The 17,466-nt window shown below is 35.5% G+C and overlaps 2 protein-coding genes across 5 annotated transcripts; both read left to right on the top strand.

Moving 5' to 3' along the window:
* The first annotated feature begins 1,043 nt into the window (after positions 1-1,043).
* Positions 1,044-5,180, top strand: LOC145951782 (uncharacterized). The gene is made up of 2 exons (XM_083063824.1): positions 1,044-1,131; positions 3,658-5,180. The coding sequence occupies exons 1-2, from the start codon at positions 1,044-1,046 to the stop codon at positions 5,178-5,180; spliced, it is 1,611 nt and encodes a 536-aa protein (XP_082919950.1).
* Positions 5,181-10,125: 4,945 nt separating this feature from the next.
* LOC109817833 (receptor-like protein EIX1) lies at positions 10,126-13,019 on the top strand. Of its 4 annotated transcripts, none has more exons than XM_083076279.1 (2): positions 10,126-12,558; positions 12,812-13,019. In XM_083076279.1, exon 1 carries the CDS (start codon positions 10,669-10,671, stop codon positions 12,526-12,528), a length of 1,860 nt encoding a protein of 619 aa, XP_082932405.1. In that variant the 5' UTR covers positions 10,126-10,668; the 3' UTR covers positions 12,529-12,558; positions 12,812-13,019. The 4 variants fall into 4 exon arrangements, with proteins under 4 accessions (XP_082932405.1, XP_082932402.1, XP_082932398.1 ...); XM_083076276.1 differs by having other exon boundaries at positions 10,126-12,562; XM_083076272.1 differs by having other exon boundaries at positions 10,254-12,558; positions 12,802-13,019.
* Positions 13,020-17,466: the final 4,447 nt, after the last annotated feature.

Genomic DNA, 17,466 nt, shown 5'->3' with positions numbered 1-17,466 from the left:
TTTCGGTCGACCCCGAAAACTCGAATCGGCCAGCTTGTCAGGTTTTGCTGACACTTCTACTCGAGCTTGATTCCGGAATTCGGCCAATTCCTCCATCTGCATGTACTTGTCGGCTCGCCTACGCAAATCATCCATGTCTGTAGGGGGTTTCTTACAAATGCTGTTGGCAAAAGGCCCTGGCTTCAAGGCAGTGGTAAGGTGGTGTAGAGCTACAGTAAGGTTTAAGTCTCGAATTTCGAGCGCCGCTTTGTTGAATCGGCTCATGAATGTCCGAAGGGATTCCTTCTTCTCCTGATGAATGCTTACTAGTGCCAACGAGGTCAATTGGTGAGGCCGACTGGTAGCGAATTGAATTGTGAATTGGGAAGCCAACGTACTGAACGAATCAATCGAGTTGGCCGAAAGCCGAGTGAACCAACTCAGAGCTCGTCCTTTTAACGATGTTGGGAAAATTCGGCACAGGGCGGCATCATCGGTTGTGCTCAGCGTGACTTGAGTCAAGAACACATCTACGTGTTCATCGGGATCGGTGGTCCCGTCGTACTTGTCGAGAGGTAAGGACTTCCAATGATCAAGGAGCGCGGTCTGCATGATGTTTGGGGTAAAGGGGTGCCGGTGTGCCCCGGCCAGTATCGGCAGTATCGGCCGACTGGCTGAAGCATGGACAGCCAGAGCAGCCACAGAAGTATGGGGGGTAGAGGTGTGATGACCAAGTGAATGGAACGACCCCTGGGTGTGCGTCGTTTCAGAGGGTTTCCATGTGGGATCCCGGTATTGATTTTTGAGGGCAATGTTCTCCTCTCTCAACACAGCCATCTCGGCAGCATCTCTGTCTCGCTGTTGTTTCATGGCGGCCATTTCTTCCTTCATTTGGCGCACCATATCGGTCAGGTTTGTCTCCTCCACCGTCTCGGCCCCCGACTGGTGCTCTTCTTCGGATTGATGTTCAACGTTAGTTTTCCTTGTCTTCACCATGACGTCCGAACAGTGCTGGGTGGGTTTTCTTCAAAAGCTATCGGTTCGGCCCCACAGTGGGCGCCAAAATGTACCTGTCTAAGGGCACACTCGTACTCTTCAGTGGGAAAGGGCCGAACGAGGGTCTTCAAGTGAACTCTTCTGCGCGAGGGGGAGGTACCTGCAAAAGGCACTCCAACGCTCAAGTCAGGATAAGCACGATATTCTAGGATAATTAATGAACAGTGACATACCTTGACAAAAGTAACCTATTTATACTACCAGTGATGGGCCTTGTCAGTAGTGGGCCTCTCCTGAAATTTACCAAATTAGGTAATACGATGCTAATAGGCTAATTATACCTTAATCACGCACTTATCCTTATTAACCACGATGAGGGCTCTAATTGTTGCCTCTTCATTCGGCTCGGCCTTAGACCGTGCCGTTACTAGTTTGCTGTGCTGAACTGCCTGTTCGTGGCTTGTCCGAGCCGGTCCATGGCCTGCAAAGATGTCTACGGTTCTATTCGTATCGGTCTCAAGCCGAGCCGATTGTATTATGAGGCTCACTTCGGCCTTCGGTTATAGCCCGAGCCGATGATGGTGTCAAGACTTTTGGGCATAACACCGCGTGGGTGTCTGATGGGACGACACGTGTTGGTTCACGTGACCGATAGGGTCCTCCCGGTACACATGGTATTTTTTTGGTTTTAATTCTACAGACTTTCCTTAGTGTACAAATTGTAACAAAAAAGCCTTTATGGTGTGTTTGGATGAGAAATTTTAAATTCTTAATATTTGAATTACTTTGATTTCAATTTCTATCATTCTTAAAATATTTTGTTTGGATAAGTCAATTCAAAATTTTCAAATTTTAAATTGTTAGGTTGAATATGATAAATTGATTCCATCATGATAAAATTAATTTTAAAAATATTTTTATTTGAGATTTTTAAATTAAAATTTTATAAAAATAAATATTAGCTAATTTTTAAATATTTAATAATTTTAAAAATTAATATTAGATAATATTTAATAATTTTTAAAATATTTTTTAATATTGAATAATTAAAAACATGAAGAGATAAAAGATAAGATAAAATATATAAGTGAAATAAGAAGAAAAAAATATGAGGAATTTCAAATTCTCTCTTTCTGGAGAATTTGAAATTCTACTATTTCAAGGAATTTCACAAATGCTTGAATTTCAAATTCCTTATAAATTCCTCATCCAAACAAGGTATTTCACCTCAAAGAATTTAAAATTCTTTAAATAAATGAATTACTCCATTTAAATTCCTCATCCAAACACACTATTAGTGTAAAACAGCCTGTGTCATTAGAAAAGTAAGTGTGAAACAAAAGTACTTTAATCTGCAGTTCATGTGCTATTTAGTGACATTACAAAAAAGATTTTTTTTTCTCAAATAATATTTTTTTAAAAAATTACAAAAAAAAACATCTATTACATATTATTTACTCAAATAGACCTCTTTATTGTTCACACTCTGAATTTGGTTCCCGGGAAACCGAATTATGAGTAGTGTTTAAATTTTTTTTTTCTTTTTGGGCTCAGGAATGTGTCAATTATACAATTGAAACGGGCCATTCTGCTTGGAATGGCCCATTCTGATCCATTTGTCATGTGTATTATTTTTATCTGGAACAGGCCGTTCTGATTGCAGAAAGGTCCGTTCTGAATCCAGTTTTCCTCTTCCTCAGAAACTAAAATGCAAAAATAAATAAATAAATCGGGAACCGAATTCTGAGTGTGAACAGTAAACAATTTGGGTAACTAATGTGTAATCGATGTTTTTAGGTAATTTTTCTTAAAAAAAACTATTATTTGAAAAAAAAAATCTGCAAAAAAAGTCTTTGATAACATAAAAATAAAGCATGTTAATTATATATGCTTTTTGATAAAATTACAAATTACCCCTTTCAACATCATTTTTTTTTGTATCTCCTGAAATTTTAGTAGTAGCAAGTTGCAAGTACAAGAAGTAGAATCCAATTAATGAACATATGATCAGTATACAAAATAATATTAATTTCACAAACATTTAATCATTTAAAAATGATTTGAGTATAAATCATATTTTTTGTTTCACGAAGAATGATGAGATCATATAACATCTTTTAAAATCCATGACTTTTTTAAAGAAAAATTAAATCAAATCACAAGTATAAATTTATGTTAGAACATTAACTGTTATGAGTATTTAATATTGAATATCTATTATTATTATTATTATTTATATTTTATTTTAATATTAAAATATTTGTAAAGGTAATTTATTTCTATAAATGGATTATTTTTTTTTTCTTTTCTTGTCTTTATTTCTTTACATTAAAAAAAAGTTATAACATTGTAGGAAAGAAGACACTTCTCAATCTCTCCCTTATATCTATCTTTTCAATCTCTTGCTTATATATTACTGTTTTTAGTTTTATCTTGATTTTCGTAACAATAAGCACAAAAAACTAAAGTGTAATTTTAAATATAATGTTTTGAAACTTCCTATTGCTTTGTTATTTAGCTATACTATCTGCGCTATATAAATCTTGTATTGGCTCAATCTTTCATACCTCACAATTAAGAGATAAAGCTGATTCCATTTATTTCATATGAGCAAAAAAATAATGAGTAGTTGTTTTGTGAAACTATTTTATGCACTTGTGCTGCTTTTATCGAATGCTGCAGGATCTATTCTTAGTGCAGAAATAAAGTGCATAGAGAGTGAGAGACAAGCACTCCTCAACTTTAAACAAAGTCTCTTTGATGATTATGGCATCTTGTCTACATGGAGGGACGGTGACAACAATACAGATTGTTGTAAATGGAGAGGCATACAATGCCACAATGAAACTGGTCACATACAGTTACTCGATATTCATGGTGATTATTGGTATGCAGGTGCACAATATTTGCAAGGTTCAATTAATCTCACTTCATTGATTGACTTGCATAATATTCAACATTTGGATCTCAGCAATAATTATTTTCGACGGAGTTACATCCCAGAAGAACTCATTGGCTCCTTCACCAACTTAACATATCTCAATCTCTCATACTCTTTGTTTGGCGGGAGCATTCCATGTGAGCTTGGAAAGCTTACACATTTACAGTATCTGGATCTATGCAACAATTTTCTCAGTGGGGAACTCCCTTCTCAACTTGGAAACCTAACATATTTACAGTATCTGGATCTAAGTCACAATTATTTTCTCTATGGGGAACTCCCTTCTCAGCTTGGAAACCTAACATATTTACAGCATCTGGATCTAAGCAATAATGATCTCAATGGAGAAATCCCTTATCAACTTGGAAATATCTCACAGTTGAGGTATCTTGATCTTTCAGGAAATTCATTTTCTGGAGCACTCCCTTTCCAGGTTGGGAATCTTCCTTTCTTACACACTCTTGGACTTACTGGAAATTTTGATGTCAAATCTAAGGATGTTGAATGGTTCTCTAATCTCTATTCCCTAACAATTCTTCGCTTGGATTATATTCATAATCTTGGCTCCTCTCATCATTCGTTACAAATGATCAACAAGCTTTTTCCAAACTTAAGAGAGTTGAGGCTGGTTCATTGTTCTCTTTTAGATACTGATCTTCAATCTCTGTTTTATTCAGGTTCCAACTTTTCCTCTTCTCTTGCCATCCTTGATCTTTCTTCTAATATGCTGACATCCTCATCATTTCAACTGTTGTTAAACATTAGCCTTAATCTTCAGGAGCTTTATCTTTTAAATAATAACATTGTTTTCTCATCTTCTTTCTTTCCAAGCTTTCCTTCTCTTGTGATCCTTGACCTTTCTTATAATAATATGACATCATTAGTCTTTCAAGGTAGTTTCAACTTCGGCTCAAAACTTCAAAATCTTAATTTGCAAGATTGTAGTCTTATGGATAGAAGTTTCATTATGTCATCAACTTCCATTATGAATTCTTCATCTTCCCTTCTCTCCCTTGATCTATCCTCCAATTTGTTGAAATCATCAACTATATTCTACGGGCTCTTTAACTCCACCACCAATCTTCGTTCCCTTTACCTTTCTTATAACATGTTAGAAGGTCCCATCCATGATGGATTTGGGAAAGTGATGAACTCTCTTGAAACTCTTGACCTCTCTGGTAATAAATTGCAAGGCAAGATTCCTTCTTTCTTTGGGAACATGTGCAGATTACAGATATTAGACCTCGCTAATAACAAGTGTTGAATATGGTGTGGCAAATTTATGTGTGGCAAATTTAGTCCCACATCGAATAAGTTTTTTTTGATGTGGCCAAATTAGTCCCACATTGGATAGGTTTGGGAATGTGTAGTGCCTTAGGTTCTATATATAGAAACCCTTCCCTTCACTTTGAAATCATCCCAACTACAAGTTCATTTGTAACTTCTAAGGCTTGTAGTTTTCTCTTCTCTCTCTATTGTAATATTTCTTAGTGAAATATATTTGGTAGTGTCCGAGGAAGTAGGCATAATTGGCTGAACCTCGTTAAATTCTTGGTGTTCTTTCTTTCTTGTTTTGCTTTTGGTTTAAAATTTGCTAGACGTTTCCGCAACAATTGGTATCAGAGCCAGGTTATTTTAAGGAAAAAACACTATGCTCTGTGCGCTGTAGGTATTCTATAGTCGGCACATCAGAAAATTTTTCCTTAATCCTGGATTTTTTATTATTTGACATTTAGCAAATTTTAAACCTCTGTTCAAATTGAGCTGAGATGGCAAACGAAGAAAATCCACTTAGAATTACATCATCAACTTTGAATGCTTCTTCAAGCATTTTGCAAAGAGCTGTTGGTGGGAATCCAAGGTTGATGGTAGAGATTTTCGATGGCAGCGGTCATTTCGGCATGTGGAAAAGTGAGGTTCTAGATGCTCTTTTTCAGCAAGGTCTAGACATTACAATTGAAGGAAAGAAACCAGAAAGTATGGGAGAGGAAGATTGGAAGACCCTCAATCGATTGGCATGTGGTACAATAAGGTCATGCTTATCAAGAGAGCAGAAGTATGCATTCTGCAAAGAGACCTCTGCTAGTAAGTTGATGACGGAGTTGGAGGAAAAGTTCTTGAAGAAAAGCAGTCAGAATAAACTTCACATGAAGAAAAGGCTGTTTCGGTTCACTTACATTCCTGGTGCCACAATGAATGATCACATCACTAGTTTTAATCAGCTTGTTGCTGATTTGTTAAACCTGGACGTGACTTTTGAAGATGAGGATCTTGCCCTAATGTTGTTGGGATCACTTCCTGAAGAGTTTGAGTTTCTGGAAACAACTCTACTCCATGGGAAGGTTGCTGTGTCTCTAAATGAAGTTTGTGGAGCCCTATACAGCTATGAACTGAGGAGAAAAGACAAAAAAGATAGCTCAGAGAAGGCTAATGAAGCTTTGGTTGCAAGAGGACGTCCGGTGATCCAGGCGAAAGGAAAGAAGAAGCGATCGAAGTCGAAGGCTAAAGTTGGGAAAGATGAGTGTGCCTTTTGTCGAGAAAAGGGGCATTGGAAGAAAGATTGTCCTAAACTAAAAAACAAAGGTCAATCTAAGACTGTTGCAGATTCAAATGTAGCTGAGTATGTTGATGACTCAGATTATTCACTTGCTGTTTCTGGTTCAACCAGCTCTTCTAGTGCTTGGATTCTTGATTCGGGATGCAGCAATCATATGTGTCCTAATCGAGAATGGTTCTATGATTTCAGAGAACTAGAAGAAGGAGTTGTTTATACAGCAAATGATGTTCCTCTTACCACACATGGGATTGGTTCTATTCGATTGAAGAATCGTGATGGAGCAATCAGAACTTTGAAGGATGTTCGTTTTGTCCCGAGTTTATCAAGAAATCTCATTTCTGTGGGAGCCTTAGAAGAGAAGGGTTTCATGGTGCACGCAGAAGGTGGAGTAATGAAGATAATCTCTGGAGCTCTGGTGGTAATGAAAGGAGTTCGGAAAAATAATAGGTTGTACTATTACCAAGGTACTACTATTATTGGAACTGCAGCAGTGGCATCCAGTGACGAGAAGGAGTTGGAGTCGGCCAAGTTATGGCATATGCGGCTGGGACACGCTGGTGAAAGATCCTTGAATTTACTCATGAAACAAGGATTGTTGAAAAATATTCAGGCTTGCAAATTGGACTTTTGTGAGCATTGTGTCAAAGGGAAGAAGACAAGGGTGAAATTTGGAACAGCTATCCATGATACTAAAGGTATTTTGGATTATGTTCATTCTGATGTGTGGGGACCTTCAAAAACAGCATCATTGGCAGGAAACCACTACTATGTCACCTTTGTTGATGATTTTTCCCGGAGAATTTGGGTGTATGCAATAAAGACTAAGGATGAGGTGCTTGGAATTTTCCTTAAATGGAAAAAGAGGATGGAAACCCAAACTGGGCGAAAGATCAAGCATTTTCGAACAGACAATGGTGGGGAGTACACGAGTGATCCATTTAAGAAGGCTTGCGAAGAAAGCGGCATTGTCAGACACTTCACAGTCAAGCACACACCACAACAAAATGGAGTGGCAGAACGCATGAATCGAACATTGCTGGAGAAAGTTCGGTGTATGTTGTCCAATGCTGGATTGGGCAAACAGTTTTGGGCTGAAGCTGTTGTATATGCGAGTCATCTTATCAATCGCCTACCATCAAGTGCAATTGGTGGCAAAACACCACTAGAGAAATGGTTCGGAAAACCTGCTACAGATTATGATTCCTTACATGTATTTGGCTGCACTGCTTATTATCATGTTAAGGAGTCAAAATCGGATCCTCGTGCAAAGAAAGCAATTTTCATGGGGATTGCATCTGGTGTAAAAGGATATCGTCTTTGGTGCCTAGAGACCAAGAAGACAATCATTAGCAGGGATGTCACCTTTGATGAATCTACCATGTTGGGAAAGGTGACAACAGAACAAAAGAAGAATGGTACTCCAAAACAGGTGGAGTTTGAAAGGAAGATTGTTTTTCCAGCAAATGATGAAGAAAAAACTCCTATGGTAGATGAGGAGTCAGATGAAGAAGAGGTTCATATCCAAGAACCTCCACAGCAACTTGAATCAATTGCATTAAGAAAGCCAAAGAGGACAACCATAATGCCTGCTCGTTATGTTGATATGGTGTCCTATGCATCTCCAGTTGCAAGTGATGATATTCCTACCACTTATATTGAAGCAGTCAAAGGTTCAGAAGAAGATAAGTGGAGAAGTGCCATGTTCGAAGAAATGGAGTCCCTTAGAAGGAACCAGACTTGGAAGTTAGCAAATCTTCCAAAGGGAAAGAAAGCAATTGGGTGCAAATGGGTATATGCAAAGAAAGATGGATTTCCTGACAAGTCAGAAGTGCGCTACAAAGCAAGGTTAGTAGCCAAAGGTTATGCTCAGAAGGAAGGAATTGACTACAATGAGGTGTTTTCTCCAGTTGTAAAACACTCTTCCATCCGTGTTCTGTTGGCTTTGGTGGCACAATTGGATATGGAACTGGTTCAAATGGATGTAAAGACGGCATTTTTACATGGAGACTTGGAGGAGGAAATCTATATGACTCAGCCTGAAGGGTTCAAGGTTGCTGGAAAAGAAAATATGTTTTGTAAACTTGAAAAATCGTTGTACGGATTGAAGCAATCACCAAGACAATGGTACAAACGATTTGACAAGTTTATGTTGAGGCAAAAGTACACAAGGAGCAAGTACGATCACTGTGTGTATTTGCGCAAGCTGCATGATGGATCTTTTATATATCTTCTTCTTTATGTTGATGATATGTTGATTGCTTCCAAGAACAAAGAGGAAATTGAGAAGTTAAAAACTCAATTAAATGGTGAATTTGAAATGAAGGATCTTGGTGAAGCAAAGAAGATTCTTGGCATGGAGATAAGTAGAGACAGAAAATTGGGAAGACTTTGTTTAACTCAGAAAGAGTATTTGAAAAGGGTACTAAAACGTTTTGGCATATCTGATGAATCCAAACCTGTTAGTACACCACTTGCTTCTCATTTTAAACTCAGTGCAAATTTATCTCCAAGAGATGCAGCAGAGAAAGCCTACATGTCTAAAGTTCCATATGCTAGCGCTGTTGGAAGCTTAATGTATGCTATGGTGTGTACAAGGCCTGACATTTCTTATGCAGTAGGGGTTGTGAGCAGGTACATGCATAATCCAGGAAAAGAGCATTGGCAAGCTGTGAAATGGATTCTACGGTACATTCTGAACACTGTAGATGTTGGTTTGGTATTTCAGCAGGAACAAGATGGTCAAAATGTGGTTGGATATTGTGATTCCAACTATGCTGGAGATCTGGATAATCGTCGATCAACTACTGGCTATGTTTTTACTTTGGCAAAAGCACCGGTATGTTGGAGGTCTACTTTACAGTCAACTGTAGCTTTGTCTACAACAGAGGCAGAGTATATGGCTTTGACAGAGGCTGTGAAGGAAGCAATTTGGCTTCAAGGGTTGCTTGGTGAATTAGGAATTCTACAAAAGCATGTGAAGGTGCATTGTGATAGTCAAAGTGCAATCATGTTGGCAAAGAATCAAACTTACCATGCAAGGACGAAGCATATTGATGTTCGTTACCACTTCATAAGAGAGATTATCGAAGAAGGTGGAGTGGCTATCCAGAAGATAAGGACCACAGAGAATCCAGCTGATATATTGACAAAGGTAGTAGATTCAATCAAGTTCCAACACTGTTTGGACTTGATTAATATTATCAAAATTTGAAGACTGCATTGGTAGACACTATCAAAGATGAGAGATTTGAAAATATGAAATTTGCCAAGGTGGAGATTTGTTGAATATGGTGTGGCAAATTTATGTGTGGCAAATTTAGTCCCACATCGAATAAGTTTTTTTTGATGTGGCCAAATTAGTCCCACATTGGATAGGTTTGGGAATGTGTAGTGCCTTAGGTTCTATATATAGAAACCCTTCCCTTCACTTTGAAATCATCCCAACTACAAGTTCATTTGTAACTTCTAAGGCTTGTAGTTTTCTCTTCTCTCTCTATTGTAATATTTCTTAGTGAAATATATTTGGTAGTGTCCGAGGAAGTAGGCATAATTGGCTGAACCTCGTTAAATTCTTGGTGTTCTTTCTTTCTTGTTTTGCTTTTGGTTTAAAATTTGCTAGACGTTTCCGCAACAAGAGCTTGTAGGGCCCGATAGTCCACCTGTTCCACCATCATAGTATGATATTGTCCGCTTTGGGCCCAAGCCCGCACGGTTTTGTTTTTGGGCTCCTTCCCAAAAGGCCTCATACTATGTGGAATGGTGGACACTTATAAACTAGCCAATGTTCCTTCATTTTACCGATGTGGGACTTGGGATGAATCCCAACAAACCTCCCCTCAGACCAAGGACCACATGTCTCGTGATCTCCTCCCCTCAAGCGATAATCCGTCACCATCTTGTACCGCCATTAACTCTACGGGACACGCCGCCTGAACACCACAATATCAGGAAGACTTTCGACACAAGGCACCAAGTTCGAATCTCCATCGCGAGGCACAACACTGAGGGTCTTCCCGCATCAAACCCAGACGAACCGTTGGCTCTGATACCACTTGTAGGGCCCGATAGTCCACCTGTTCCACCATCATAGTATGATATTGTCCGCTTTGGGCCCAAGCCCGCACGGTTTTGTTTTTGGGCTCCTTCCCAAAAGGCCTCATACTATGTGGAATGGTGGACACTTATAAACTAGCCAATGTTCCTTCATTTTACCGATGTGGGACTTGGGATGAATCCCAACAACAAGTTGAATGGCGAAATTTCTAGCTTCATTGAAAATTCTTCATGGTGCAACCAACACACATTTCGAAGTTTGCATTTATCTTCTAACCAGATTACTGGCGTGTTGCCTAAAAGCATCGGATTGCTATCTGAATTGGAGTTTCTTGATTTGGAGGGAAATTATTTGGAGGGCGAAGTCAATGAATCTCATCTTTCTAATTTTTCCAAATTAGAATACTTATACTTATCAGGGAACTCATTGTCTCTGAAATTTGTTCCTAGTTGGGTTCCCCCTTTCCAATTAAAATACTTGGGACTAAGATCTTGCAAGTCGGGTCCAAGTTTTCCAAGTTGGCTCCAGACTCAACGCTCCTTAACATTTCTGGATATTTCTGATAACGCGATTAATGATTCGACACCAGAATGGTTTTGGGGGAAATTGCAAAGTATGGCAACATTGAATATGTCACACAACAATCTCATAGGTGAAATTCCGAATTTATCACTGAAGCTTCTTAATAGACCATCAATATTTATGGATTCAAATCAAATTGGGGGCAAAGTTCCGTCGTTTATGTTTCAAGCTTCAAAGCTATTTCTTTCTAAAAATAAATATTCAGATTTCTTTTCATTCTTATGTTACCAAAGCACAACTTCAAACTTAATGACTTTAGATTTGTCAAGCAATCAAATAACGGGAGAACTCCCAAATTGTTGGAAATCAGTAGAGTCATTAGTGGTTCTCGATTTAAGCAACAATAAATTGTCAGGGAAGATTCCTATGTCCATGGGCACCCTCGTTAATTTGAAAGCTTTGGTTTTAGGAAATAATAACTTAACGGGTGAATTGCCTTCTACTCTGAAGAATTGTAGCAATTTAATTATGCTGGATGTGGGTGAAAATATGTTATCTGGTCCAATACCATCATGGATAGGAGAAAGTATGCAGCAATTGATAATCTTGAACATGCGAGGAAATCACTTCTCTGGAAATCTTCCTATTGATTTGTGTTATTTAAAACATATTCAATTGTTGGATCTTTCAAGAAATTACATGTCGGGAGGAATTCCAACATACTTAAAGAATTTTACCGCAATGGCTGAAAAGAGCATCAACAGAAGTGACACTATGCTACGTGTATATAATGGTAGTTTGTATGTAGTTTCTGGTCATTTGAGTTTGGGTTATTATACGTTTGAGATAACATGGATGTGGAAAGGTGTGGAACAGGGGTTCATAAATCCTGAATTGAATCTTAAGAGCATTGATCTCTCATGCAATAATTTAACAGGTGAAATACCAAAAGAGATAGGCTATTTACTTGGGTTAGTTTCTTTGAACTTAGCAAGAAACAATTTGAGTGGAGAAATACCTTCAGAGATTGGGAATTTAAGTTCACTAGATTACCTTGACTTGTCAAGAAATCATTTCAGTGGGAGAATTCCTTCTTCTCTTTCTCAAATTGATGGTCTAGGCAAACTAGACTTGTCCCACAACTCTCTTTCTGGAAGAATCCCAACGGGAAGACATTTCGAAACCTATGATGCCTCTAGTTTTGAAGGAAATGTTGATCTTTGTGGTGAACAAATTAACAAAACTTGTCCTGGAGATGGAGATTGGTCAACAACAGTGAAGCCTAAAGAAGAAGCAGTGAAAGGTGAAGATTCTGATTTCCATGAGGCATTATACATGAGCATGGGTGTAGGGTACTTCATTGGATTTTGGGGCTTACTTGGGCCAATACTTGTTTGGCGTCCTTGGAGAAATGCTTATCTCATGTTCTTGAATAGATTCATTGGTTACATGTATGTATGGTTAAGGACCTTATGGTGAATGTCGCAAAGTGTTGCTGCTAGCTCGAAGGTTGGTATGTTATAGCTTCTATTTTTTCAAATTCTTGGTTTTCTTCTACTGCAATTACATAAATCAAGAATTGCTTCGCATACATAAAAATAAAATAAAATGTGCTGCACTCATTAGCTAGCTCTTAACTCTAATGTTTACTGCTTTAACATGAACGTAGCTTAAAGAGGCGACATCAGAAATAAAATAATTCAGTTTTTTTTGTGATGTTAAATATTGTTTATTAATTCATTGATGCAATAGTTTACTGCAGAGGTGCTGCACTCTTCTGATCTGGGATGAAAGCTTTGCTGGTTGCTACAAGTGCAAGATATTTATTTAGTATTAGAGTTTAAGATATGTTGTATTTAATAAAGTAAAAACTTGTGAAATTTAATTTAACTCACTGTGATTTGATTGTATTGCATTGTGTAATATATGTGCTTAGACTTGTGATATCTAAAATTTTATCCTTTATAATACATCTTCAAAATTACCTAGGTTTTACATTTAAGAACTTTAAACCAAATTCGTTCAATTTAAAGAATCAAGCTACCCCATTTGTTACTGACCTTTAAAATTTGCATTTAAGAGTGAACTAAGTTAGCATAGACTCCTTTGCTTACACTCCACACTAATAGTTTCATGGTTCTACACTTCCTTATACAAACACGATCAATTGAAAATACGTCAACTACTGCTCCACTCCCCAATCGACCCTATTGTTTGGCTTGTTCTAGGTTTCCTTATTACTAAATATTTTATCTTTTTGGCAATTGAATTTGTTAATTAATATAAAATATTTATCGTAGGATTCGCAATGAGATGACAAAAATTAAAATAAAATAAAGTCGTCATCCATAATTATTTTGAGTTCAAAAATCATTTACATAGGGAAGGCACTAGTATTTTACGAAATGTTAAAAATAATTCACTTTAATTAAATATATAAAATTAGTGTAACTATAAATTATTTATTTTACTCCTTAAGAAAAAAAAATTATTTAGCTCTTTTTTATATATTAATTTATTTTTAAATATTACATTGAATAAATTTTATTATTTTCAAAAAAGAGAAGGATTATTATTTTTTTTATCTTTTGAGTCAATAAGGTTGAATCTTTGCTCTTATATATCCTCAAGAGGATGAGGAAATCAAACTTAAGTGGTTCTTTAGACTAGAAACATGTTAATAAGTTAATATATTTAATTTTAGTTTTTTCTATTTGAAAACTTATTTCGACAATTAAATAAGAATGAGATATGAAAAATATTATCATGATCAACTTGAACTTATTACAATAATCAAGTAGGAAAAACAAATCTAAAATAATTTTTGTGCTTAAACTATCATTTAAAATTTTGTTTAATATTTAATGAGATTTTTAGAATAATTAAATATGAAGAAGATCCAAAATGATTATCAATGATATGTTTATTAGTATTTATTTTAAAAGTTATTTGAGATTTTGACAAAATCATTTACAATAATTAGCAATAATCAAATAAGAAAGAGATCTAAAACGATTATTGTACTTAAAACATCATTTAGAATATTATTTAATATCTTTTATTAATATTTATTTTAGAAATGATATAACTTTATTTGGCAAAATTAATCAAAATAATCAAATAAGGAGATATAAAATGATTATCACACTCAATTTTATCATTTAGAATATTGTTTGATATTTGGTAAGATTTTTGTAATAGTTAAACAAGAAGGAAATTTGAAATAATTATTTCTTGTTAACAAACTTATTATTATTATTATTATTACATTTTTCATTTTTATTATGTTAGTGATTTTAATATTATACTTATATGATTTTTACAATAAAAAGTGAATATATATATATATATATATATATGAATAAACTTATCTTTTTAGAATAGTGTACAAGTAACATCGTTTGGCCACACCATTCGGTACGGAAAGCCGATAAGAGCGGTCGAGCGATGTGGCCGAAAGCATGACTCTCGACAATTGATCACACCAGGTAACCGACACTCGATTGACGAAATTGAAGCCTCAGAGAAATATGTCATTACGTCAGCAATTATCCCTAATCAAGGATTAAAGAGTATATCACTCGGATAAAGTTAATTAGGGACATATTACCTAATATGGTAATCCTAGTACGGGACCCATGGAAGACAGGGCCCAGTAATGTCACTATAAATAACTTATGTATCGAGGTAATGTCATTGTTCATTAATTACTATCGATATTTGTGCTTGTTTTGATTTGAGCGTCGGAGTGCCTTTTACAAGTACCCTCCCTCTCACCGGAATATTCGTTTGGAGCTCTCGTTCGGCCTTCAGAGTACGAGAAGTTTACTAGTGTGCCCTTCAGACAGGTACAAATAGAATCATAAAATAAAGGCTTAAATATTTTTTTAATCCTTAAAATTTGAGGTCATTCTTTTCTTGGTTCCCAAAATTTGAAACTTATCTTTTTAATCCCCAAATTTCATGTTATTTTGGACAACATTAAAAACATGTCTTATGTGACAAATGAAGTATACATCAACAAATGTCATGTGTAATTACTTTGTATAGTTGGAATTTACATTTCTTCTCTTTAATTTAAAGTATTCTTTTTTATAATGAAAAACCCTTGTGGAGGTAACCAAAACCATGAGAGTGCAACCTTTGTATAGTAAATCGAAGCCACCGTAGAGAGAGTGTGAGAGCTTTTTCCATGGCATCTTCTTCTTGTAGTTTCCGTAGATTTGATACATCAATGTCTTCTACAACAATAGCTTCATTGTCATTAAGGAGGAGGTGGAAACTATATGTTTGTGTGGGTAAAAAGCTTTGGTTTACATAGCCAATAGTGAAACAAACTGTTAAAGAAGGTTTTGGAGATGTTGTAACATGAATGTATGTATTTTGTTTTTATAATAATGTGATTCTCATTGCTTTTTCTTTTTCCTGCTGAAATTTGGACTTTCTACTATTTTATTTTAATTTTTACAACACCCCAACTCATGCAAGTTTTTTAAATGGGTAGATGAGGATTATGAAGAGGATATAGATGATGAGTCTATAGATGGAATTGAATACCAACTTGAAGAGGCACGGAACAAAATTGTGAAGCTACAAAAGAAGCTTGCTGATGAGAGAAGGAATAAGGGATTTATTTTGGTTTGTTCATAGGACTGTCTTGGACAATGATACTGTTATTCATATCAATGTTATTTATGCATTGTGTAATCTTTATTTTGTAATGACAAAGAATTATAGTCTTTATGTTATTGTAACACCCTAATTTTTATAAAATTATATTAATATTATGTAATATTTATTTTGATATTTTAATGTGTTTATTAGAAGGATTTTTAATATTATTTAGCTATTTGATATGAGTTTTATTTTTTATATAAAACATATGTTATTTTTACTAAAAAAGAGAAGTATATTTTATATTATTTATCTATTTTATATTTTAATATAAAACATGATTTTTAATTAATATTTGGATTATTTGCTATAAGGCTATTTTTATAAAAATATGTTTTATCAAGAATTATATTTATGTTAATTTTTTTAAAAAGAGGAAATTATTTTAATTATTTTATGAGGAGGGAAGGAGGGTCGTAGTGGTCTTTTGCTAGATAGTATTATTATTATTATTATTATTATTATTATTATTGTTATCATCATCATTTATTTTTATTGTTTTTAAGAAAGGAAGTCAGGAGTTGTTTTCATGCTTCTCACTTTCTCCTTATTTTCTATGTATGTGCTCTGAAGACTCAAGAGAAGCATGAGGAGGAGGTCACTGGAGAATGGTACATCCTTTGTCTTCTACTCATCAAGGTAAGGGGGGAGTGAGAAAACCCTACTCGGAGGTGTGAGAATAACTGTTGGGTAGCAGGATTGACCCCCAATCCCTTGCTTGATGTATGCCTATAGGAACAGACACTTTATGAAAGTGTTCTGTTTTGCTTTCTGATTGTTCTGTTGTGTTCCTTGTGTGATTCTAAGTGTGAATATGTGTTCAATTTCAATAATAGATAAGTTTTGATATGAATTAAAGTGCTCTATGAGTTTCTACGGAAAACCTTATGAGAAATAGGCAAATTTGAATGTTTTCTGTTTTAGCTTCTGAGTTTTTTGTTGTATTCTTTGATGAGTATTGAGCATGAATGTATGCTTAATTTTGAGTTTGGATATATTTTGATATGGATTAGAGTGCCTTATGGGTTCCTATAGGAAACCCTATGAGAAACATACAAATTTTAAATGTTTTTTGTTTAAGCTTCTAAGTTTTCTATTGTGTTCCTTGATGTTTGTTGAGTGTGAATATGTGTTTAATTTCAAAAATAGACAAGTTTTGATATGAATTAGAGTGCTCTGTGGGTTCTTGTAGGAAACCCTACGAAGTGAAATTATGGATATGATCTTTGGATGAATTTTGAGGCATTATATGTAAAATTGATGATGAATTCATGTTTTGGATAATATTTAAAGTGTTTTGAACAATTAAAATATTATATTAACTGGTTGGTTGTAGAAAATGCGTGAAACCATTAAGTTGAATCTATGGCCTTTATGCTTCGTATATTATGAATTGCAAATTGAATGGGTATGATGTTGGATAATTTCTTGGTATGGTTTATGTGTTATTTTGATGTATATGACTATGAGAAGTTTCTTATATGAGACTATGTGAATATGACGTGAAAATGTGAAAAGTGAACATATGATCTGTGATATGATATTATGGGATAATGTGACATGAGATATGATGAGACATGATAAGTGAAATGTTGAGTCAATGAAATAATGAATTTGTGACATGCATCATGTGCATATATGACTCCAGGTGTGCCGCTTAAGCCGCATGCCAGTAATGTATTGAGCTATTCCAGGTGTACCTTGGGTCACCAGTGATGAAATGATTTATTCCAAGTGTGCCGC

The sequence above is a fragment of the Cajanus cajan genome, chromosome 1 (assembly GCF_000230855.2).
Source record: "Cajanus cajan strain Asha chromosome 1, NIPB_CcT2T_4, whole genome shotgun sequence".
In the NCBI taxonomy this organism is placed as follows: domain Eukaryota; kingdom Viridiplantae; phylum Streptophyta; class Magnoliopsida; order Fabales; family Fabaceae; genus Cajanus; species Cajanus cajan.
This window is presented reverse-complemented; position numbering and strand designations above follow the sequence as displayed.